General features: G+C 36.3%; 2 protein-coding genes across 2 annotated transcripts; both read left to right on the forward strand.

Annotated features, from left to right (window-relative positions):
• The first annotated feature begins 5,069 nt into the window (after positions 1-5,069).
• LOC108995469 (glutathione S-transferase U9-like) lies at positions 5,070-6,915 on the forward strand. The gene is made up of 2 exons (XM_018971043.2): positions 5,070-5,469; positions 6,331-6,915. The coding sequence occupies exons 1-2, from the start codon at positions 5,149-5,151 to the stop codon at positions 6,718-6,720; spliced, it is 711 nt and encodes a 236-aa protein (XP_018826588.1). The 5' UTR covers positions 5,070-5,148; the 3' UTR covers positions 6,721-6,915.
• Positions 6,916-10,183: 3,268 nt separating this feature from the next.
• On the forward strand, positions 10,184-20,427 carry LOC108995470. Its single transcript, XM_018971044.2, has 4 exons — positions 10,184-10,606; positions 11,249-11,564; positions 12,660-12,819; positions 19,676-20,427. The coding sequence occupies exons 1-4, from the start codon at positions 10,427-10,429 to the stop codon at positions 20,142-20,144; spliced, it is 1,125 nt and encodes a 374-aa protein (XP_018826589.1). The 5' UTR covers positions 10,184-10,426; the 3' UTR covers positions 20,145-20,427.
• Positions 20,428-25,018: the final 4,591 nt, after the last annotated feature.

Consider the following 25,018-nt stretch of genomic DNA (forward strand, 5'->3'; position numbering starts at 1 on the left):
AATTTGGTTTCTTTACCAACACGAAGTTGGACAACCACTTGGGGCAGTGTGCTTCCCTAATAAACCCCGCCGCCAAGAGGTGATAAACTTCCTCGGCTATGGCAGCATACTTCTGTACACTGAAACTCCTACGCTTCTGTAGGAGCTTTTTGGCCTTATGGTCCACACACAGGTGGTGCTCAATGACAACGTTGTCGATCCTAGGTATCTCCTCATGGTTCCAGGCGAACACGTCTCGGTGTTCAACCTGGAGTTGATGCATAGATTGTCTCATCTCGGGTCACATTCTAGTCCCTATTTGTACTGTGTTCTCCGGCCTCACAGAATCCATGGGAACTAACTCCAAGGGTTCATTTGGTTTTGCTTGCTTAAGGGTTTGCTCATCTCGAACTTCTTCATCTTGGTTGTCCAGACTGGGTAGCGGTGGAGGCCTCGCGGCGCCAGTCATTTCCACAAGCGTTCGCACCTCCTGCCCCCCACCTCTCAGTTCCTGGGCATAGAACTCCTGAGCAAGTACTTTCTCACCCTTAACTTCACTTACTCCAAACCGGGTGGGCAAGTTCATCATTAAATGATAAGTCGATGTGATCGCCTTCAGGTTGTTCAACGTGGACCATCGACGGAGCCTTCACCACCAACAAGTCTGTCATGGTTATGGAGGTTTTGGGCACATTCTCAACCAAAATTGACAAGGTGATTGCACCAATCGGTTGGACTATATCCCAGGAGAATCCTTTGAGTGGCATTGGGCCACCACCCGCATATCCTCCTACTATGGTACAAATTTTGCCCAGGGCACTTCGTGGTCGGGAAGGGGCTAGACATGGTGTGTTTTGAGGCACCTCTCTCTCGGTTCTACGCCTTTTGGGACATCACTTCGTCGCTGCCTCGAGCATTCGTTTCCCTGGTACATGGGACGTCGGTCCCTTGTGGGGTGTTGGGCCAGTAAATGTTCCGGTTCCTCCACCCTTTGTTTCAAGGTGTAGCAGTCTTCAATTTGGTGCCTGTCAGTCTTGTGGTACGTGTAGTACCGTTGGTCTCTTGACCCTCCTGAGCGGTTTCTCTCAGGACAAGTGCATGTTCCTCCGACATGGCTAGGCTAGTGTGCGTGCATTTCTTGCCATACGCCAGGGCCAACCCGTTGCCTCCTTGCCTGGCATCTTGTGAGTCAATCTCAATCCTTTTATGGGCCTTCCCTTTTGCCAACCTGTTGTCCTTCTTGTCGGCTTGCTCTAGCTCAGTTTTTTTGGGGTCCATCAGGGCCAACAGTGTGTCTTCCGTGTTGATGAAGCTTTTCTGCGCATTTCATGAACTCCTGCTGCATCGTGGGGGTCTTTTGCGCCAACTCTTCCATGAATAGATTTCTCGGCCAAATGCCTCCTAGTAAGGCAGCCAGGGTGATTTTCTTGTCCTGATAATTCGTCGTCATCCGTTCTCTGTTGAATTGGGACATGTATGCTTTTGGACTCTCATCGTCGTCACGATGCTTAATAGTCAAGAGATACGCTGCTGATTGTCTCTGCTCTCCATAAATTGTGTCAGGAATAGGCGTGCCAACTCTTTGAACTTGTCGATGGATCTTGAGGGTATTGACCCGAACCACCCCCTCGCTGCACCTTTCAACGGCAGGGGAAAAGCTTGGCACATGATCTCGCCCAGGAACCCATGAAGAGTCATATGTAGGGGTGTAACCGGTCTGGTTTTGGACAAAATTTAGAACTGAATCGGTATGTACTGGTTTTGCATTTTCGAAAATCAATTACATACCTATTACCCTCCTAAACCAGTACCTCTGGTTTTATCAGTTCCAATCCAGTTTTAATAAAATGCAAATTTACTATAAAAATCCGTTTATAAACAAAATTGTTTTATTAAAAATCTGTTACTATTTACAAAAATTTACTTTATAAAAAAAATCTGTTATGTAAAAAAAAATATGCTATAAAACAAATAAAAAAATTGCTATAAAATGTTATTAGTATATATATATATATATATTTTATGTTTAAAGCATACGATCAAATAAATTTTCATATTTAAGATTAAAATTTTATGTTATAAATTATAATAACATTATTTTATATATAATTATAATTTATATAATTATATATAATATATAAATAAATTTTATATAATATAAAAATATTATATATAATATTAAAAAAATTAATTTAAAATATATAATATAGTGAACCGGTCCGGTCCAGTCCTAAAAAGCATAGAACCGAAACCGGACCTCTACCGACCAGTTTTGGAATTAGGGGAACGGGTCCCGAACCGGTTTCGCCGGTCCGGTCCCGTTTTCCAGTTAATTTTTACACTCTTAGTCATATCGGTTTTAAACGTCTCCAAATGCTCAAGTGGATCCTTAGACTCATCATATATCTCCTTCTGATGGACTTTAAACTTGGGCAGGAGTGGTGTTGTCATGATTTATGCACTGTATGGTAAGTTGGTGCTAGTGAGCAATTGGTCTACTGAGGATGATGTGCCCTTATTCTTGGCCATTTCCACATACTTGTCCATGAGCTCCCGCAACTCATGGTGCATCTGCCTTCTTTTCTCTTCTGCTGTGTCTACCTTCGTAATGCTTCGCGACCAGACGTGTTCTTTTTGGCTTGGTCATACGTCCTCTATAAACTCGCCATTCGCTCTCCATAGAACTTCTTTTTCCTGCTGGAGGCTTTGTACCTCCATGGTCAGCTTCTTTATCATGTCCTCCATCTCGACTAGCCTTGCCTCCATGTTCCTAGACGATTCTTTATGTTTGCTCGTGGTTTGTGAACGCGTTGTTACCGGCATACGAATGACACGTTATTCGTAGATCCTACAGATGATGCTACTATTGATGTCGTGTTGTGTATCCTGGGCAACTTAGAAGTTTCTCTCGAAGACCTGCAAGATCCACTAAGATGAGGGTTCGGGATAGTAGAGGACACCTTCGATACCTAAGTCAGAATAATATTTTTGTGAGGAGTGCGCTAGGAGAAAAAGTGTTCAAATCCCTTTACCTGAGCCTGGGACATGCTTATATACCTAGTTGTGGTGGTCCCTACTCACTTATAGTAGATCGTGTAACGGCGTACTGAGCGTTGTACTAGTGGCAAGGTCCTCCTTTATCATGTCAGCAGTCACCTTTCCGTATTGTACGTGCGTTGCTCTTTCTTTCTTCGTTTGCCCCTTGATGCAGGTGAGGGGGAGGTGCACACACTGTCGCGATTACATGAGTGAGTGGACATCCAGCTCTGACCTTGTGTGCTAGTTTCTTTGGCCATTTAATGCAGCGTGCCCGTTGTGCAACAGTGTAGGTTGTGGCTCGAGCAGGTGACATAACTAGTCACCATATTTGACTTGATGGTCCTTCTCAGGTTTGGTCTGACCGTCCTTCCTTCGTTGCTTTTGTATTGGGACTACTCATTGGCTAGCTTGGGCCCTAAGGGGGACAAACCCCATGCGGGAAGGAGGGAAATAAACTCCCCTCTCAAGTGATTTATTTTTAAAAGGGGTTTTGATGTAATTTCTACAATAATTGAGAATTCCTTATTAACTTTGTAATTTTCTTTTTATCTTCAATGTATTTAGGGAATTCTTTTTATTTTGGAAATAATATTCTCTTGTAGTTTTAAACATGAATAGTTTAGAACTAATCCTAGAAATTCTATGGACAACCTTTCTACCTCTATTTTTTAATATTATGTTGCTTATATTTTGTTCTTCCATTGTTTTGGAAACTACATAAAAATCTTTAAGATCTTAAAATATTTTGTCCACCCATCTTTGGAAAACTTGAGGAACAATATTCATGAGACCAAAAGGTATTAGAGCACTAGTAGTGGGTTCAATAAAATTAAATTTTGGCCAATGAATAGTTAATGTGCAAAATAAAGTGCAACAATGGACTCAACAAATTAACAGTGATTTTAGCCACACATTATATCATTGACTAAATTTGTTGAGCCCATGGGACTGGTCAAATATTATTTTTAGACTAAAAAATTATCTTCCCGTTGCTTCTTGTCTCACTTCTCTCCCACGTATGTTCAATCACTTAAAATAAGTGAGGAGATTAGTCCGCAATTTGCCATTAAGATTGAAAAGTCATGTCTACTAAATGAGCCATTTTTTTAATCTTTTCAAAACTTATCAAAAGAAACAAATGAGAAAAAATATAATCAAAAGCAACTTGTACTGCTTTAGCTAGGTGCTAACGTGTCTCGAAAAATATGAGTTGTAAAAACTTTAATACAACAATAAATTTTAATACAATTATATATTAGTTGAAAAAATATGATCGCTGTAAAAAAAAAGATGGTTAAAAATTTTATCCGTTAGAATAATATCAACGTTAGAAAATTAATGTGTAATTTTTTTAATAACGAATAAATATTTAAATTACAATTAAAATTAAAAAAAATAAAAAGTTTAAAATCAATATTTTAATAAAATAATAATAAATTTATTGAGCTATTATTTAATATTATTAAAAAGTAATTAATTAAATTTATAAAAATAAATTTTCTAATCAAAATTTATTGAGTACACTACTTGTGGTCTTACGAGCTAATGATAATTTCCTCTGGCTCTAGGGGTACTGCTCATTCGTTTGTCTCTTCTTCTTGTCTAACGGTTCTTTGATCTGGATGTCAAGCTGATCATCTGTATCCTGTTTAGTATTAATAGATCATGGGTTTGAGTACTTACTCATTTATATAGTTCAATTTAAAGCTACAATTTATAAAAAAAAAAAAATTTAAAGCTACAAAATCGAGGATTTCTCGATCAAAACTTTGCTATTTTTGGTTAGTGTAAGCTCAGATTAATTTATTATTTTTTTTAATATTATTAATTACTATTTTATTATCATCTACAGATCATCTTTAGATCATTCTAAAATTTTCTTTCAAAATTTTATAAATCCAATGAAATGTTCGTTTTTGTTTTCTATTTCTTTTCGTGCAAGAAATTAAATCATAAACAATTGACTTGGCTGATGTATTCCATGACGAAAGAAGTTTTATTTCCACGGCTTTTTCTTCAAGAAAGTTGACGAAGTGAAAGAAGGAAGGCGACGAGCACTACAAATGAAGCTTCGGCCAATAACGTTGAAACTCAATAGCCAAGAGAAAACACTGAGAAAGAGAGAAAGATATGGCGGAGGAAGACCAAGTAACGCTGCACGGAGCATGGACTAGTCCTTTCGTAAAGAGTGTGGAACTGGGCCTTAAAATTAAAGGTATACCCTACAAGTATGTGGAAGAAGATTTGAAGAACAAAAGCCCCCTTCTGCTCAACTACAATCCCATTCACAAGAAGGTTCCTGTCCTTGTTCATAATGGAAAACCCATTGTTGAGTCATCTATTATCCTCGAATACATCGATGAAACCTGGAAAAATGGTCCTCCACTGCTACCCCAAGATCCCTACAAAAGAGCCCAAGTTCGTTTCTGGGTTAGCTTTCTCCAGCAACAGGTCAGATGAAACGACATCTACCTTAAATTGATTCACAAACTTTCTTACAGCATTTTTATAATTTGGTCGATTCTTTGAGTTCATGATCTCAATTGGATTTCTCTTATCTTCTACTGTTGCACATATATATATATATATATTTATATCTGTTGGAGGCATTAAAAAGCATCTCTATAATTGAGTGATGTGATGAGAATATATTCCCAAAATTATATGAATTTGGAATATTCCGACATGCTATGGTGTTTGACCATTCTTTTTTTAGAAATTAGAACATGCTCAAAAGATATGGATATAGAATATTCAGACTAGCAAAGTATATATTTATCCATTTAGGAGTAATTTTGAAAATGGGTCTTTAGTCTTTACAATGTTTGGATTGTTTTCTTTAGCATTGAGTTGTTATATTTTCTAGATTCTCCATCTCCAAAAAATCAGTTATCTTAATTCTAGAAATCTGTCTAATTTGTATAATTAGTCTACTTACCTTTTATACATGTTTCCATACTTAGTCTCCTGTACATCTATATATTTATAAAGTGATACACAAATGAATATATAGTTTTGAATGAAAATCACTCTCCCTCTCAGTTTTAACTGGTGTCGTTTGGATTCGAATATGAGTTGAAATGAATTGTGAATAGTAGTAAGATGAGTTGTGAATAGTAATGAGATTTATGAGTTAAAGTTGTTTAATAATAGTGAATAGTAGTGAGATGAGTTGAGATGAGCTGTGAATACAAACGAGGCCCGATCATGTGTGTTTGTGGACATATATATGTTTGTGTCAATTTTCACAAACACAGAACGTACTCTCGTTAGTTGTTCAGAATTTTTAATGCTTGTAAATTTTGCATGCAGGTGTTCGAGACAACGATCTTAGTAATAAAATCCGATGGAGAAGCACAAGAAAAAGCCATCAAGGAACTGTTTGAGAAATTAATGGTATTGGAAGATGGAATGAAGAACACCTTTACAGATGATGATGATCTTGAGGGCACTACATCCATTAAGCACGAAAATATAGGACTCTTGAACGTTGTACTTGTATCCTGTTTTGGTTCCTATAAAGTTCAGGAAGAAGTCCTTGGTTTCAAGATTATAGACCCAGAGAAGACTCCACTGATATTTTCATGGTTGGAAGCCTTAATTGAGATACCTGCAGTGAAAGAGGCAGCCCCCCCTCCTGAAAAGATTGTGGGATTTCTCAAACGTTTCAGACAGAACGCCCTTAAATCTACTGCAATTTGACCTTATTATCGGTTTTGATTCTTAGCTTTGTGTTGTATTGAATACATTAAAATAAGAGGCAGCAAAAACTTTTGATCAGGTTTTGCTGGCCATTACTTTTCCAACTGCTCACTGTACTAAGCCCTATGCCCACTTTCCCGATCTGTAGGACTTTTTGGAATATCAGCATCAATATTTTCTATGACTTTTACTAAGTATTTATGTTGTTTAGTTCCTTTCTAGTTTCAGCACCTTCTGAAACATCTTTCTGTTTATCTATCTATGAATTCCGTACCAGGAAAATATTTGATAAAATTCTAAGAAAAATTGGGAGAAACTTAGGAGGCCAAGAGGGAAAGGGAGAGACAGAGGCATAAAGGAGAAGGATTATTGTAGATCGTAGTGAAATAATTTGAGTTAAGATTTTTATGAGATTTTGAGAAAAAGTTGAATAAAAAAAAATTATAAAGTAGGGTTAAAATTTTTTAATATTATTTTTATTTTAGAATTTGAAAAAGTCGAATTATTTTTTGTGTTTTATTTAAAAATTTGAGAAAGTTGTAATGATTAGGTAATGATTAAATAAAAAAATTTAAAAAATTAAAAAATTTAAAATTAAAAAATATTTATATTTGAATGATGTTTAGATGTTGAGATGAGATGAGATGGTTTAAAAGATTCGTGAAACCAAACTAGGTCTTATTCTTTAGAGATCTAGTATCTAACAAATTATCGAGTCTACAACCTCTATCATGCAATAGTTTTTAGAAAATTGGAAATTATAAATATTGGATTATTACAAACCGTCACATTAACAAAGTTAAATAATGCAACAATTTTATGTGCAGTTACTTTTGATGTGATTGGCTGCGTATTAAAAAAAATTGATGCAGCCAATCACATCAGTGCAGTGCACAAAGAATATACAAAAGTGATTATATATAGCAAAATTCTAAATAATGATATGATAGTAGTATAGTTTATAACATTACTAGTTAAAATAACACACCTTTAAGCTGTTTATTCATTCTTGCAGTAATTATATATTGTTTCCTAATTAACTTTAGTTATAATTAACATAATTGTTTAATCCTTCTGCAATTTAAATGTCTCATTCTCCTCAATTTTTATAAAATGAAGGAAAATGATTTTATAGTTGTAAGATATGCAATTTTTGCACATTTCATTTGAAAAAAAATAGACAAATCTGTAACGGACATACAAAAACTTCAATTTCTTCATAAGGAGTGCGCATAGCATATATGTATACGGTGTAAAAATATTTCAAAACCTCATGGCTTGTTTATCAAAGTTTGTAGATAAAATTATAAAATACAATATAAATAGAACAATGCTATACATCAGTCAGTATTCACTCTCGTATTCCACACCTGATAATTTTTATTTATTTATTATTGATAAAATATTATATTTTAATATTATTATTGTGTTGAGATTTGAAAATGTTGAATTGTTTATTATATTTTGTATAAAGATTTAAAAAATGTATAATGATGAAATGATAATTTTACATCTCATCCCACTCCCAAACTTATAATATTTTGAAATATGAATGACACGACATATTATTAAAATTACGTGTCATATCATTAAAATTAGTCACATGAATATTAAATTTTAATGACACGATATCTTATTACCACGCGACATTGATTCTTTTAAAAGTACTTTAAATTACTCATATTCAACAAATGGAAACAATTATTGTTATGATAAATGCTGGCAGCAGCATGCATGCTTAACTTTATTTGTTATGTTTATTACTTTTATAGAGGAAACTTGGGGAGTTCAATTGAATTTACACTTAAAAAACACTAATCACATGCTGACCCTTGCATTCACTCAAAGTCTTAGCTGCGAATCTGTATTTAATTAATCAACCGCAAAATTGACTTTAATGGGCGGCTTAGATGAGTTAAACAACAAAATGCCAATAAAAACTTTAAAAAAAAAAAAAAAAATCTTTGTTTCAAATGAGATGAAATAAAATGAAATTAAAGTTAAAAGTTAAATAAAATATTGTTAGAATATATTTTTTTAGTATTATTTTTGTTTTGAGATTTGAAAAAGTTGAATTGTTTATTTTATTTTATGTGAAAATTTAAAAAAATTATAATAATTAAATAAGATAAGTTGTAAAAATAAACGAGGCAGATCTTCATATGATCCAATTGATCCCAAACTTTCTACTGTTGCTATATGTCTGTACTATCACAAACTTTCACAACTAGGTTGGCGGCCCAACCTCCTGCTGCTGTTCATGCTTCATATGAATGAATCCTACTTCAACAGCAATCACAAAGGCCATTTACAACATCAACTGGAATGGTTACTTAGCTTAGCTTGATTGTCACAAACATCAACCATCAAATATGTAATGAATCTTTTTTCCAGAGTAACATGATTCTGTAAGTTGGAAGAAACTGATGAATGCAACTTTGGAATATAATCATATGAATGCAAGTGATTAGCTCTAAAGAGACTGATATTTCATAAATGGTACCAAACTTGTGAGTCTCAAACTTTTGGATTGAGTTATATTGAACATATTTGATCTATGCCTCCTTTGAGAATTTTCATGTGATTAAGGTTTTGAATTAGTATTGATCTCCATAGGATATCTCACTAAGAGGATCATGTACACCATACAAACAAGAGTCGTGCTATACAAAAATACCACACTCTATACACCGTTTAAAAATATGTGATTTTACTTTTTTTATTCTCATATAAACATGAGTGTATGACTTATGTTTAGAATTTTTCTTTCATGAAATATAAAGATAAAAGAGTAAAATCACATATTTTTAAGTGGTGTGCAGAAATGTAAAGTTTATGTCTAAAATTTTTCTACAAACAAACCAGCAAAACCAATAGATTTGAAAGTTTTGGATTAAAGTAATTGCTTGTATTGTAAAATTCTATACCCATATTTCCTTTGCTCAGGAAAAGGAAAAAGAAAAAAGAAAAACGACTCACTGAAATGACTATCCTAGCCTGAGACTTTTTAAAGGGTATCGAATAGTGACTGATGAAAATAATTATTCATATAAATATATATTTTATCAAAAATTAAATACATTATGAACAAGTTCATATATATTCGTTTGAATAATAAATAAACTATTTATGAATATAAATCTATCTCGATGATAAATTTAGACTCAATTCATGTTTAAATCAAAATTAAACTAACAAAACATCACCAATAAATAATACATTTTTGCCTGATCCATTTGGATTGAGAATTCCCACAACTAACTTTAAATATTTTCGAAAAATATATATAAAATTATAAGAAATCCTACTCGTTTTTTATTGGTAGTTTCCAGAATAAATTTACTTTGATAAGGATTCAGGAGTTATACATCGGATAATTTGAAGAGAAATTACTCGGGTCGGATTGAAATACTCAACTCTTGCTATTCCTTTCGAAAAGCCTTTAACGGTCTAAGGTGGGCTGACCCTATCGCCTCAACAAGGGTGAGTATCCACCTTTCGATGCAATAAAGTGAATATCGCCTCAACATGTACCTAAAGGAATCATCGCATTTGGGAAGGAAACACGTCGACGGTTGGTTTCCCTGTTTTGCAGAACGTGTGGAAGATTGAAGACCAATGATATTCGGGTAAATTTGCAAAACTGAGAGTCTCAAATTATTGGAGTCAATACTGGAGTGGTTAGCTCGCGTTTTCTGCGTCGTCCATGGCGTTTTCTGCAACATTCTTCACATCTTCATCACCCTCCCTTACACTTTCTCTCAAAACCCGTAGACCCTTTTGCACTCGAACTTCTAATTTTCTTAAACCCCTTTCAGTCAGGGCCTCAACTACTCTGGATTACTCCAAGGTCTTGGTGGACGATAAGACACCGAACCCATCAAAGGTGAGCCTAAAGGATTCCTTTTGTTCTGTGCTCGAATTGGATTTCTATGATTGTTTTCAGAATTCTGAAGTTCCATTTTGTCAGACAGAAGATGTAATGAGCAAAAAGTAATCGTTAAAAGTTAGAACTTTTCTGTTGTCTTCTCACACTTCTATAGAGTTGTCAAATAGATTTAGATCCAATCCTAATTAAATCGAATTTTATCAATTTAGATGGATATCATGGGAACCCGTAGAAATTCTTGCACTTGGATCTCGTGATATAGGTAGTTTCCTTGGGCATAAAAGGCTAATAACTATGTTAATATTGCTTTTCATAACGGAATTTTATAGTTGCTAACAATTAGTCCCGAAATTTGAATATTCTACATCACAAAAGAGATCACATTTAGCAATATATTTTATATAGGGTTATAGAGTGGAATGGATTTGATTTCATGTGTGTTCATTAACAATACGGAACCAGGTTTTCCCCCAAGCTGATGTGTATGCCTTTAATGTATTTTTTTTATAAGAACTAGAATTTGTCAACTGCTTTAGAGGTAGTCATCTTGTTGCTTTGTTTGCCATTACTTTTGTAATGTCCATTTTGATCACAAATGTAGGAGTCCAAGTTCTGTTTGTCTTATGTTTCCTGTTTCAGACTAGTAACTGGCAATGGAAATATAAGGACGATTATGTTAACATCTATTATGAGGAGCATGAAAGGGAGAGCTCTGATCCTCCTAAAAATATCCTAATGATGCCGACCATTTCTGATGTTAGTACTGTTGAAGAATGGAGATTAGTGGCAAGAGACATTGTTCAACAAGTTGGTGAAGTCAATTGGCGAGCCACTATTGTAGATTGGCCTGGTCTGGGTTACTCTGATAGGCCGAAGATAGATTACAATGCCGATGTCCTGGAAACATTCCTTGTTGACTTCATTAATGCTCCCAATAGCCCAATAAGTGGCTCAGGTTGGTATGATGATTGCTTTTGAAGATAATGATGACCCAATTTACTAATTTTTGTTCTTAAAGCATTTCATACTTTCTGAAGAGCATGAGCACCTCTTTTCAATACATTTCAAATTATAAAGGGTCGGATAATACACCCTTTTTTTTCATAAGTAAGACAAACATTTTATTAATAGAAGTAAATAGGCATAGCCCAAGTACACAAGAGGTATACAACAACATACATCTAGTTACATAACAATCGGATAATACACCCTACACCTGTAAAATAAAGTTTCAAACATCATGATCTAAAATTGGTAATGATTAAAGTTATAATAAAAGAGGATTATGTTTTAGAAAATATTTATACTTGTTTGGTGCCTCACCCACTTGGAATCCATTCAAAAATTAAGGATACAGTGAGGAACCAGAATGAGAGCAACCTATTCATACTCTTTGGTTTTAATTCAGGCTCCTGCTATTTGATAAGTTGAGCTAAATAGATACAACTCTGAAGCTGCTGGGAGGGTCAGGTTAGGCTAGCCTCTCAAAGTCACAAACGGATGCATGCTGTATGCCCCCAAAGAAGTAAATGGTCATTTAGAGCTCTAAAACTCAATTCATAGTATGCACACCCTTGTCGGCACTGACAGACTGATGGGTTGGGTGGGGAGTGGAATAATGCGGAACTTGCAGAATTTTTGTTGTTGTTATTAATCCTATAAGTTTTATAAACATATGCCGAAAAACCAAGTACAAGTGAATATAGAACTTATTTTAATTTTGCATCTTTGGGTTTCTTAACTAGCTGATTTATGCATGGACAGTCTAGGAAATGGCATTTTGGTTTCACTTCCTTTGCCTGTCATATCTTGTTCGCAAAACACTTATAAAAAAAAATATATCTTGTTCGCAAAATTCTTGTGCTCTGATTCTATTATGTGCATATTATGTTAACATTATCAGAACTTTCAGGAAAAATGTTTGCCTTGGAATATCTTAGTTTGTTCTGCATAGCCAGAATTTTGCTTACTTTTTTTAATGTTTCCAAGAAGTTACTAATTTACTCATTTGCTAGACTTTTTTGCTAATATCTTTTCACCATTGAACTAGGGAATAATTTGGTGGTCTTTGGAGGAGGGCATGCAGCAACAATTACAGTTCGTGCTGTGAAAAAGGGTTTGGTGAAACCAACGGCCATAGCTGCTGTTGCGCCTACATGGGCTGGTCCCCTTCCTATTGTGTTTGGTCGAGATTCTAGTATGGAAACACGGTATGTTGAATCTCAATACCTCCAGTATGGCCAGAAGTTTTAGCTTGTTTTTGCTATTTTATGCATTCTTAGTAACGCCAGACACACTTCAGAAGTGAAGAACTCTACATTTTGCAGAAAAACTCTTAACTTTTTTTTTTTTGTGTGTGTTTTTTTTTTCATGTGTGTGTGTACCTGTCTGTTATCCTATCACTCAAGCCCTAACTCAGATAGCTAGATCATGCTCCATATCTTAGTTTGGATGGCAAGGGACTTGGTGTTAGATTTCCGGAAAAGGTTCTTCCATTTGTTTGAACTATCACTTATCGATAGTAGTGTGATTAGCATTATTGTGGTTGCAATCGAGCTGAATAGACCGAGTGTTGAATGTTCAAGCTATGTTCATTTAATTTTTATTTTAAAAAATATTTGTTCATGATCTGTTAATTTTATTATTCAAACGAGTTTGAGCTTGTTCACAAGTTATTGATAAATAGATTATTTTCTTAAATGAAATAAATTTTATTTCTAAAATCTCATATACCTTTATGAATTCGAAATAATAATTAATTACTTATGTTTATTGAAATAATATCATTTAAGTTAGCTAGCTAAACTATGTATATGGATTTATAAAAGATATATTAACTAATCTTGTATTTGTAATAAACCATATGTGACTATTTATCATAAAATAGAATATTTATATGATTTTATATTTATAAAATTTGACGAAACAATTTCAAGTTAATATAAAATAGATTTTCTGGTTGAGAGAGAGAAAATCATAGAGAGAGAAAATCCTCTCCATACACATTATCTCTCAGCATTTTTTTCGAGTGAAATTAGTTTAGGATGGTGTTCATGATTGGTTGAAAGTCTGAACTGTGATTGGTTGGAAGGAGAAATGGTGCATGGGAAAACCATTGCCATTGAACTAAAATCTTTTGAGATTTCTAGGGAGGGCCAATGGCTGATTCTTACAGAGAGAGGGTGGAAGTTTGTGAAAAACATGAAGATGGAGTTAGTCACGGCATGGTGGTTCTGCAGAGTCCTGGAGGATGGCGTGAATGCAAGGAGAAAGAGGTTTAATGCTAATCATCGTGAAGGGGACAGGGGCTTCACTGTGTAGAGGTGCTCAAATGTTCAAGGTGCATTCATGGCACTGGAAGAGCATTGAGGGGGTGGGCTTCTTAACTGTATTTTTGTCCTAGATGACAGAGATGGGAGGGGATGGAAGAAACTTGCTGAGGTTTTAAGGGAGGCTACTTGCTTCGGTAGGCAGCCACCACCAATTTTGAAAACTCCTCAGTCGTATAAGGAGGCTCTCCAAATATCAAGGACTGTGGACATATCCCGTCAGTTGGAAAGGAGGGTGGCTAGTGGGGATGACAGTAGCATTGTTTTGGTAGGTACTCAGGGACGTGAGGAGGGTGGCAGGAGATTTGATGGCCTCCAAAAGGAAAATATCATGCGGGTTTTGTCTGATATGCAAACACAGATGGGGGTACTGCAAGGTAATATTATTTGGCTGAAATGGTGCGTTGAGGATCAAGGGTGGGATTTGAGTTTTGGTTCGGGTAATGGGCCTGTTATTGGGCAATTAAAGGGCCAGGAGCCCAAGGGTCAACCAAAGGGTAAGGAGACCAAGTCATTTCCATATGGGCCTGAAGTTGGTCCCTCTTTTGGGCTTGCTAAGGGGAAGGGCCCATCTAATGGGCCCAGGCTTTCCAAGGTAGATCTCAGACCCATGGGGCCTGTGTGGAGCAGGCGCGGGGCCTCCCTTCCACCTGGAGTAGTGGCTTGCGTTGAGGGCAACGGGGACCTTGTTCCGGTGTCGGCAAAGGCGGCGGGGTCTCCGGCGAAGGTAGTGGCACCACCATCGGAGGGTGTTCAAAGGGGTGGCTCAGGCGATGCGACTGGTGTGATCTCCTGCACTACTTCACGTGACTTGGAGGTGTTGGGTCTGGCATAGACTCGGTCGACTGAGGCTGTTAGGCCTTTGACGGCTGTCGCCCCCACTCTTCAATCCCTGATGATCGTATTAGCCCCGATTGGTGGAAATGCCGAAGCTGGTGTGAACTTATGCACCACCTTAAGTGGCTTTGCCGAGTTGGGTCATGCACATAATTGGTTGATGGAGGCTGCTGGGCTTTCTACGGCAGTCGTGGCACCCTTTCCACTACTGGCGACTACTCTTTTTCCTTTGGAGGCGCCGTGTGAAGCAATCTATACTTTTTCCTCAACAGAACCGACCGATGGAGCCACAGAACAAGCCGATGGAGTTAGGTGAGTCCTCAATGGTAATAGTAGCCTCATCTCCTCCGTAGGTGGCTTTCTTACTTTCTGAAGGGTGCTAATGGACATGAAAACTCACTTTCAGCCTCAGTCGTGAGATCAAGACTCGGCTTTGGTAGTGACTAGTCTAGACAATGGGCTTTCTGTTGAGGGGATGGAGGAACCAACTCCTTTATGCACAATTTCTCCTAACCTAGATTTATCTGCATCGGATTGGGTGTTTAAGCAGGTGGAGGAGATGTATTCTGCTCTTGGTATTTCTTGTGTAGCTATGAGGATCAATTTAGAGCCCTTCTCACTGCTATTGAAAATAGCTGTTCGAAGTCGAACACGAAGCGAGACAGAGAACTTAAAAGGCTTTCTTGCACAATCAACTATGAAGCTAAAGAAGGGGGGGTGGAAGAGATAGACCGAAAGGGAGGGGCACTCTTTGTTACCATGAAGCCTAAGTTATTATCATGGAATGTGAGGGGGCTGAATGACTGCAATAAACATCTTTGTATAAGATCTTTATTGAGGTCATGGAAAGTGGATGTAGTGTGCTTTCAAGAAACAAAGTTAAGGGTAGTCGATAGAAGAATAATCCGTAGCTTGTGGGGGTGTCCATATGTAGGATGGTCTTATTTGGCATCATTGGGTGCGTCCGGGGGGGTTCTTTTAATGTGGGACAAAAGAGTGGTGGAGTTGGTTGATGAATGTGTTGGGAAATTTTTTGGTTGCTAGTCGTTTTTAAAATACGATTGATGGATGAGAATTAGCCTTTGCGGGTGCTTATGTTCCAAATTTGGATAATGAGAGGAGGCGACTATGGGACGAGTTGGCGGGTCTTATTTATTTATGGGAGGTGTCGTGGTACATGGGGGCAGATTTTAATATTGTTCGCTTTCCTAGCGAGAGTTTGGGGACTCACCGCCACTCGGCAGCTATGGAGGAGTTCTTGGAGTTTGTATTTGATTTAGATCTTATGGATCTCCCTCTTCTCGAGGATGAGTTCACATGGTCTAATGGGCGGGATGATCGAGATTGGATAGGTTCCTTGTCTCCCTGTCGTGGGAGGCGTACTTTCCTGATCTTTCTCAGAAACGGTTGCCCCGTGTGTGCTCCGACCATTTTCCTATTGTCTTGGACTGTGGAGGTATTATTGGTAGACACAGACCATTCAAGTTTGAAAATATGTGGTTAGCGGCGGAGGGTTTTGTAGAGAAGGTGTGTTCTTGGTGGTCCTCTTATATGTTTACAGGCAGCCCCAGTTTCATTCTAGCTTGTAAGCTCAAAGCTTTGAAGCAAGATCTAAAGAAGTGGAATTTGGAGGTGTTTGGTAACATTGACAATCAAAAGAATACTCTTATGGAGGAACTACAATATTTGGAGAACAGGGAATTGACGGGAGACCTCTCGTAGGAGGCCCTTGTTAGAAAAAGAGAGGTTGTAACTAACCTGGAGAAGGTGCTATTGATGGAAGAGATTTCATGACGACAAAAATCCAGGGCCCTTTGGCTAAAAGAGGGTGATAAATGTATGAAATTCTTCCATAAAGTGGCGAATTCACATCAACGCAGTAACACTATTGAGTCACTCCACTCAGGTACCCAAGTGCTTTCATCCTCCGTTGATGTGGAAAATCATATTGTGCAGCATTTTGAGAACCTCCTTCCGGAACCAGTATGCCTGAGGCCAAAACTTGATGGCTTGTCACTCGAGACTATTGATTCACAAAGTGCTAATGGGTTGGAAAGGGCATTTGAGGAAGATGAGGTGTGTAAGGTTCTTAGTAACATGGTGAAGGACAAGGCACCGGGCCCAGATGGTTTCTCAATGGGTTTCTTCCAGGCTTGTTGGGATGTAGTAAAATATGATATTATGCAGATTTTTGTAGAATTCCACTCTTTCCATAAAATTTGAGAAAAGCCTAAATGCGACGTTCATTGCTCTTATTCCAAAGAAACATGGGGCTAAAGTAGTTGAAGATTTTCGCCCCATAAGCCTGGTGAGTGGAGTTTATAAAATTATCTCCAAGGTCTTGACAAATAGGCTTAGCTCAGTGATGAACATATTATTTCTAAGCCTCAAAATGTCTTCATTAGGGGGAGACAAATTCTGGATTCGGTGCTTATTGCCAATGAGTGCTTGGATCATAGGTTGCGGGAAGGTGTTCTAGGTATTCTTTGCAAGCTGGACATGGAAAAGGCTTATGACCATGTGAATTGAGATTTCCTTCTTTACTTGCTTGGTAGGTGTGGTTTTGGTGACAGGTGGATTTCTTGGATCCGTCGTTGTATATCTACCGTCCGTTTGTTAGTATTAGTTAATGGTACTCCTGCTGGATTCTTTAGCTGCTCACGTGGTTTGAGGCAGGGGGATTCTTTGTCTCCTCTCTTGTTCGTCATTGTTATGGAGGCATTGGGGCGGTTGGTGAACGCCGCTGTTGGTGGAGGTTTTTTATTCGGTTTTTCGGTGGGTAATGGCACAAATGGTACCACTTCACTCTCTCATATTTTATTTGTAGATGATACACTCTTATTTTGTGATGTGGATACTGGTCAGATTCAATCTCTGCGAGCTCTCTTGCTATGCTTTGAAGCTGTGTCGGGGCTTAAGGTTAATCTTAGTAAATCCGAGATGGTTGCGGTGGGTGCAATGCCTAATATTAACAACTTGGCACGGTTGTTGGATTGCAAGGTGTCGTTCTTGCCTATGAATTCTTTGGGTCTTCCGCTGGGGGCCAATTTTAAGGCTCGAGCCATTTGGGATGGGGTGGTGGAGAAAGTAGAGAGGAAGCTTGCTAGGTGGAAATGGATGAATCTATCGAAATGGGGTCTACTTACTTTAATTAAGAGTTCATTAACCAATCTCCCCACTTTTTTCCTTTCACTCTTTCCTTTGCCTACAGGGGTGGTGACTAGAATTGAGAGATTATTCCGATCCTTTTTGTTGGGGGGGGGGGGGGGGAATGGAGGAGGAAGCCAAATTCCATTTAGTTAACTGGAACAAGGTTTGTTCTCCTATTCTAAATGGAGGTTTGGGGATTTGCAATTTACGAACGTTCAATAAAGTTTTATTGGGCAAATGGTTATGGAGGTACCACTTAGAGGGAAACACATTATGGAAGGAGATTATGATTCTAGACATGGGAGGGGGTGGGAGGATGGTGCTCTAAGGAAGTAAGAGTGAGACATGGTGTGGGCTTATGGAAATTTATTAGGAAAGGTTGGCAGGGCCTCGAAAGTCACATACGAGTAGTGGTGGGAGATGGTTCCAGAATCAGATTTTGGCATGATGTTTGTTGTGGAGAGTGCGCTTTATACAGGGGATTTCCAGCACTCTATAGTATTGCAGCTAATAGAGAGGCCTCTGTTGCATATATGAGGGTATTCTCCCAGGGATCTTACAAGTGGAATATTCTCTTTAATAGAAATATTCATGATTGGGAATTGTAGGCTATATATGATTTTTTCATGTTGCTCTATTCTATGGGAAATATTACGGCTCAAGAGGATAGGTTGCAATGGAGGGCTAATGGTAGTAAAAAATTTACAGTCAGGAACTACTACAAGATGTTGTCAACCCAAAGTCATCTATCATTTCCATGGAAGAGGATTTGGAGATCACGAGTGCCTAGTAAGGTAGCGTTCTTCGTATGGATTGCCGCCGCTCTTGGGAAGATCTTGACTACGGACAATCTAAGAAAGAGGGGAATCATAGTGATGGATTGGTGCTATTTGTGCAAAAAAAGGGAGAATCTGTAGATCACTTACTTTTGTATTGTGAGGTCACTAGGGGGTTACGGAATGAGATCTTTCGAAGAATGGATATTACTTGGGTAATGCCTCCACGGGTGGTGGATTTATTGGCTTGTTGGAAGGAGCTTCAAGGCTGTCCACAAGTGGCGGCAGTGTGGAAGATGATCCCGTTTTGTATCATGTGGTGCACATGGTCCGAAAGGAATGAGAGATGTTTTGAGGATAGGGAACGCACACTGGAGGAGTTTCAGAATTTTTTTATGTGCACTTTAATGCTATGGTTTTCAGCCATTGTACTTGATGGAAACAATGTCCATGACTTTCTTTCCTTAGCTAGAATGTAATTAGGTGTTTTCTTTTGTATACTTCCTGTATACACAGGCGATGCCTATTTCATTCGTATGAATAAAATCTTTATTACTTATAAAAAAAAAGTTAATATAAATATCTTTATGTAGTAATACTTGAATGCGCCCACACAAACACGTCTATATTAGTACTAAAATATATAAATATAAAAAAACATCTACATGATTTCTTTGTTATTTGAACTTAAACGAATCGAGCCAAGTTTTATCAATTTGACTTGTTTAATAAAGAGCCTAAATTTTTGTTCAAGCTATTAAATGAACCAAAGTTTATATTATTCAAGCTCGATTTGTTTATGGACAGCTCTGTTCATTTATGGTCCTAGGCATTATGAATATTATACATCAAATATAAGGAATTTACCATGGTATCTTAGCTATGTATTAATCAGATTTGTTTTGTTGATTAAATTGGGGAATACTTGGCCTCTCTTTCTTCTTGTTTGACTATATATTTATGTTGGCTACCAGGTACGGATTGCTTCGAGGCACCTTAAGGACCCCTGCAGTGGGATGGATGATGTATAACATGCTTGTCAGTAATGAAAAGGCAATTGAATCCCAGTACAAATCCCATGTCTATGCCAATTCTGACAATGTTACTCCAGAAATTGTCGAAAGCAGATACGCACTAACAAAAAAGAAGGGTGCTCGATATTTGCCTGCTGCTTTCTTAACCGGTCTACTTGACCCTGTTGAATCTCGGGAAGAGTTTCTTGAACTATTTGCAAATTTGGAGGGGAAGTTACCTGTGCTAGTTGTGTCAAGTGAAGGATCTCCAAAGAGGTCAAAAGCAGAGATGGAAGCTCTCAGGGGAGCAAAAGGAGTGAGCAAGTTTGTAGAGGTTCCAGGAGCTCTTCTTCCGCAGGAGGAGTATCCAGCGAAGGTTGCCGAGGAGCTTTACCGATTTTTGCGAGAAAACTTTCAACCCGAGGTTTAAGACTGGTGAAAAACTTGTACAAGAATTTGCATATAAGTGAACATTGTGGTACAATAGTTCATGAAGCTCTGCATTTGTGTTGGTTCTCATATAATGTGATGTATAGTTTGAGATCTGTGCAAGAAAGAATGACTTGTATTGGGTGGAAATTGTATTTGGGTCTTCCCCAGGAACTCGCAGCTAGCAGCAAACACAACTGTGCTACTCGGCCAATCATTTTTATAACCGAGGGCCAAGGTTTTAAAAGCTTGGAATAAAACAAAGATTGTAGCCCACTTCAACTCTCCAGCCCCCCTTTTTCTTGGACCGCTTGCTTAGAAATAAAAGAGACTCGGTTAATGTTACTGTGTTCTAGTGCAAGTTATATGCATGATTTCTTCTTTTTTTTTTTTTTTTTTTTTCCTTTCTTTTTTATAATTCCAAAAGTTCCTAAAGATTTTGAAAACATTTTATGGAATTTTGTGTAAATGGTGAGATCCGAATTAAAAGTATGCTTAGATTAATAATGACTTTAGAGATATTCTCAATTAATGGGAATTTGTGTAAATGGCGAGATCCGAACGTGCCCACACAACGAGTTTGAGAAAGATCATAGCATGCCAAGAACTATTCAAATGCCTTACATATATGCCTTTACACACACGATGAACATATATGTAAAGGCATTTGAATAGTTCTTGGCATTGATTTAAATCAAGATTACCGAATCGTGGAAACTCTTCCTCTCTCTCTCTCTCTCTCTCTCTCTCTCTCTCTCCCTTTAAAGGCAAACTCTCTCTCAAAAAGCCTCCAGATCTGATTTTTGCCGGAGAAGGAGGAGCTCTCTCATTCCCTCATTTCTTCATCTACTCACTTTGTCTATCAAGATAATTCTCTTTTCTTAATTATTTTGTTTCCTTCAAGGCCAAAATAGACAAATCTATAGTTTTCCGGCAACTCTCAATAAACATGTATAGCACAAGAAGACTCAGGCCACAAATCGTTTGGAGGATAGTGGCAGTTTGCAAAAATCACCACCCTAATCCTCACGCGCCGCTCACAACTACGTATGATCTTCAAGTGCCACCCATTCCGACAGCTTTTCTAGACACGCGTCGGATCATCGGAATCACTACTATCAGATCTTTCAAATTTGACTTTTGTGGTTAAAAAGAGATAAGCGTGTTGCCTTCACGCGCCATCACAAATTCCGAAGTCTAATAGAGTTGGTCCAAACTGTAAACTGTCATTTTTCGCATTTATCTTACTGCTTTACTTATTGTTTAGTAAAAATAAATAAGGAGTTCATCTCTTGGGAGATAGTGGTGTACTAGTGGAGCTCCAAATGCACTAATTGGTTTATGAGGTGATGGTTGATATGGAGATATCCCTGTATGTATCTGGTCATAGATGTAAGTTTTTTTTATGAATGAATGATGAGAGTTTCCTTTAAAAAAAAAATAATGGGGTTTGAAAAAATGGTTGTCCTTTTGAACCTATTTTCAGAAAGAGATTTTTTCGAGAATTTTTTTTTGTAAAATTACTTTATTTATGAAAACAAATACAAATTAAGGACTGGATGAGAATTATTTTAATATTTAAAAGACGCTTCTTGAATCCAAAAAATGAAATTTAGGCAGTCAAAGCTAGGGGTGACAATATACCCATTAACTTAACAAGAACACGACACAACAATATTGGGTTTGGATTTAGCTTTAATGGATTTAGGTTAAAACGAGTTGACCTGTTAAGACACAATTGCTTAACGGATCACTAACGGGTCAACCCGTTATGACCTGTTAAGAAAGTTAAAATTACATTTTTACTCTTATACCTAAAAACTAAAAAAACCCTAAGTGATGGTCCTGCCCTCCACACTCATAGTCTCACACTCCCTCAGGCTCAGACCCTCACAAATTCACAATCTCAGGCATTTGTCTTCTTACTCTTCCCCATGTTTAGAAAAAACCCCAACCCACGCGACCACGCCGCCACCTCCCTCACGAGTCGTAGCCTCGTCGTTCAGCCACCATCGGCTCAATTGTCTCACGACATCCCAAGCTATCTCTGAGTCTTTCATAGTCTTACTTCTTCTGTTCTCCTCAATCCTATCGCACAAGTGACGGGCCACAGATCAAGTTCAACCACTTACTGCAGGTTCGTTCTTCTTTTCTTCTTAATTTTTCTTTGTAAGATTTATAATTTGTTTGGTTCCCGCAAGGCCCTTGGTAGCAGCTCCTGCATCCTGCTTCACTTCTTCTTTCCAGATCTCTAGCAACAGGATAACATCCTAAATCCTAGCACTTGATATTTGCCGTTGCTTTGATTTGAAATTGGCTTGATTAGTAGTAAAACTATTTTAATATTGGGATTTGTTCTATGCTAACTGCAGTCGTCATATTTCCAAATTTCTATTCATTTTATATTTGTAATTCTTGAAGGCTTAATTTGCTTGTTGTGGACATAACAGAATGTTAAACTCAACAACTAATTTACTAAATATGTGTGCTAGAAATAGGGTTCAAAACAACTTCCATATAGGCTTTGCTTGCAAGCTATAATTTTTGTTTCTTATAGTGCTATCGGTCTTGGATTTCCTTTTTTCAATGCCTTACTAGTTTGAGAACTTAATTTGAGATCACACTTGGAGAGTTTATGGTTTTATCACACCTTTTTGGCCTTGCTTTGCTTTCACTACCAATTATTTTGTTATATTTTCTGGGGCAAAAGACTACCAATTCATGTACATGTATGTTCTTCAAGGAATTGCAATTTGGACTGATCTAGTCTTTGGGGTTGCGAACATAATAAGGCTTCTTTATGCAGCCGACAACCCATAAAGCTTAATATTTCGAGAATTTAAATGGTACAATGAATTAAATGAAAGGTCATAACTCGTGATGCATCAACAACTTAAGATAACAAAATTAAGATGAAGAATTTCATATCTTAATTGCTAGATCGGCAATTATCACTTTTAACAAGTGTTTAAATATATTGTAAAAAAAAAAAAAAACAAGTGTTTAAATATAAGTAGGGTAAATACTATCATAATTCCTTTACTGATGCCATTTTTTTAATATGAACATAAGATATGAAATTGGACAAGTTAACTAAAGATATAATGGAGTTGGAGAACAACAAGAGCAAGGAGGACACTACACTTTCTTCTTCAAGTTTTAAATTTGTTTAGATTTGTGTGTTTATCATATTTGAGATTGTAACATTAATATTATTATAATGTGTGTTTATCATATTTGGTACTATTGAGATTTTATTGTAGGATGATTATAATGTCATGTCAGAAGAGGGAATGGGTCATGGGTGTAATCAGTGGGTTGGTGTTCTAACTATGCAGGACTTTGTGAGTGTGTTTATCATATTTGGTACTGTTGAGATTTTAATTTCGGTATTTTTATTGTTTGGATTGTAATTTTGGACTTGTAGTTAGTTTAATATTTTTTTATAAATATTGTGATTTTAATATTTATATAAAATTAATCAGGTTAAACGGGTTAATTTTGATTCTGTTCAACCCATTAACATAAACGGGTTGAAACATGTTGTGTCATGTCGTGTTAATCTATTTTGTAGGATTTACTAACGGATCGTATCGTGTCAACCCGCTATGTTAATGGGTCGTGTAAGGGTTTGAGATTTTGACACGATAAGCTTAACGGGTCATACTCGGATTAATCCATATAGTATAATATACATATCGTGACACGACATAAACACGACCCGTTAACACAATTTGACTCCCTAATCAAAATTTTCTAGCACTTCGTGAGTTGGCGCTCAAGAGTTGTTCAACCCCTATCCAAAATGCTTAAATTAGAGCTTTGAAGCTTGATTGAAAAGTCTTTGGAGTCAATATTTTGAGTTTTGGATGGCATTAATATACAATGATGATCATATATATATATATATATATATATATATATATATATATATATACTAGCAGTAGGGTATCGTCCAAGGGACGTTTGCCTAATTTTTTTATTTTTTATTTTTTTATCTAGTGATTGCGGAAGTATTTTTTTTAATGATGTTGTGAATTTTTTATTTTTTTTAAAAAAGTTTATGATGATTAAAAAAGTACATGAAAAAAAGAAAAGAAAAATAAAAAAGTGACATACACATTCAAGACATATTTTCGGGCTACTTTTTCGTTAGTTGTAGCAATTCTCTTTAGTTAAATAAGAATATTATCATATTTAAATTATGTTAAAACTCTAATTATTTATATAGTTATACTTTTTAAAAAATATTTAACAAAATTTCATCATTTATTTAATGATGAAAGATTAGTATTTTATAAATTAAATTTGATAATTTATTTATGATATGATATTTATATGTTAATTATCTATTTTAAATTAATTTAAATCAGTATTTAAATTTTTACCATTTGATCAAATTTGGAGAGTTATGATGAAGGATTAGATTTAAATCTTAAAAAGTTTCATTTTCGTCTCGCTTTCTCTTTCTCCATCTCTCACATTTTTTTTTACCTAGTGATTAAGGAAATGTTTTTTAATAATATTGTGAATTTTTTATTTTTTTAAAAATGTTTATGATGATTAAAAAAATACATGAAAAAAAAAATAAAAGAAAAATAAAAAAGTGAAATACACATTCAGGACACATTTTTGGACTACTTTTTCGGTAGCTGTAGAAGTTTTCTTTAGTTAATTAAGAATATTATCATATTTAAATTATGTTAAAACTCTAATTATTTATATAGGTTTACTTTTTTAAAAATAATTAACAAAATTTCATTATTTATTTAATGATGAAAGATTAGTATTTTATAAATTAAATTTGATAATTTATTTTTGATATGATATTTATATGTTAATTATCTATTTTAAATTAATTTAAATAAGTATTTA

Source organism: Juglans regia, chromosome 2, assembly GCF_001411555.2.
Source record: "Juglans regia cultivar Chandler chromosome 2, Walnut 2.0, whole genome shotgun sequence".
In the NCBI taxonomy this organism is placed as follows: domain Eukaryota; kingdom Viridiplantae; phylum Streptophyta; class Magnoliopsida; order Fagales; family Juglandaceae; genus Juglans; species Juglans regia.

Bases quoted from the DNA above. Each gene is read 5' to 3' on its own strand.
- LOC108995469 (XM_018971043.2), top strand. From the start codon at position 5,149: ATGGCGGAGGAAGACCAAGTAACGCTGCACGGAGCATGGACTAGTCCT. The intron at 5,470-6,330 runs GTCAGATGAAAC...TTTTGCATGCAG, and splicing joins TTAGCTTTCTCCAGCAACAG to GTGTTCGAGACAACGATCTT.
- LOC108995470 (XM_018971044.2), top strand. From the start codon at position 10,427: ATGGCGTTTTCTGCAACATTCTTCACATCTTCATCACCCTCCCTTACA. The intron at 10,607-11,248 runs GTGAGCCTAAAG...TTCCTGTTTCAG, and splicing joins AGACACCGAACCCATCAAAG to ACTAGTAACTGGCAATGGAA. The intron at 12,820-19,675 runs GTATGTTGAATC...GTTGGCTACCAG, and splicing joins GATTCTAGTATGGAAACACG to GTACGGATTGCTTCGAGGCA.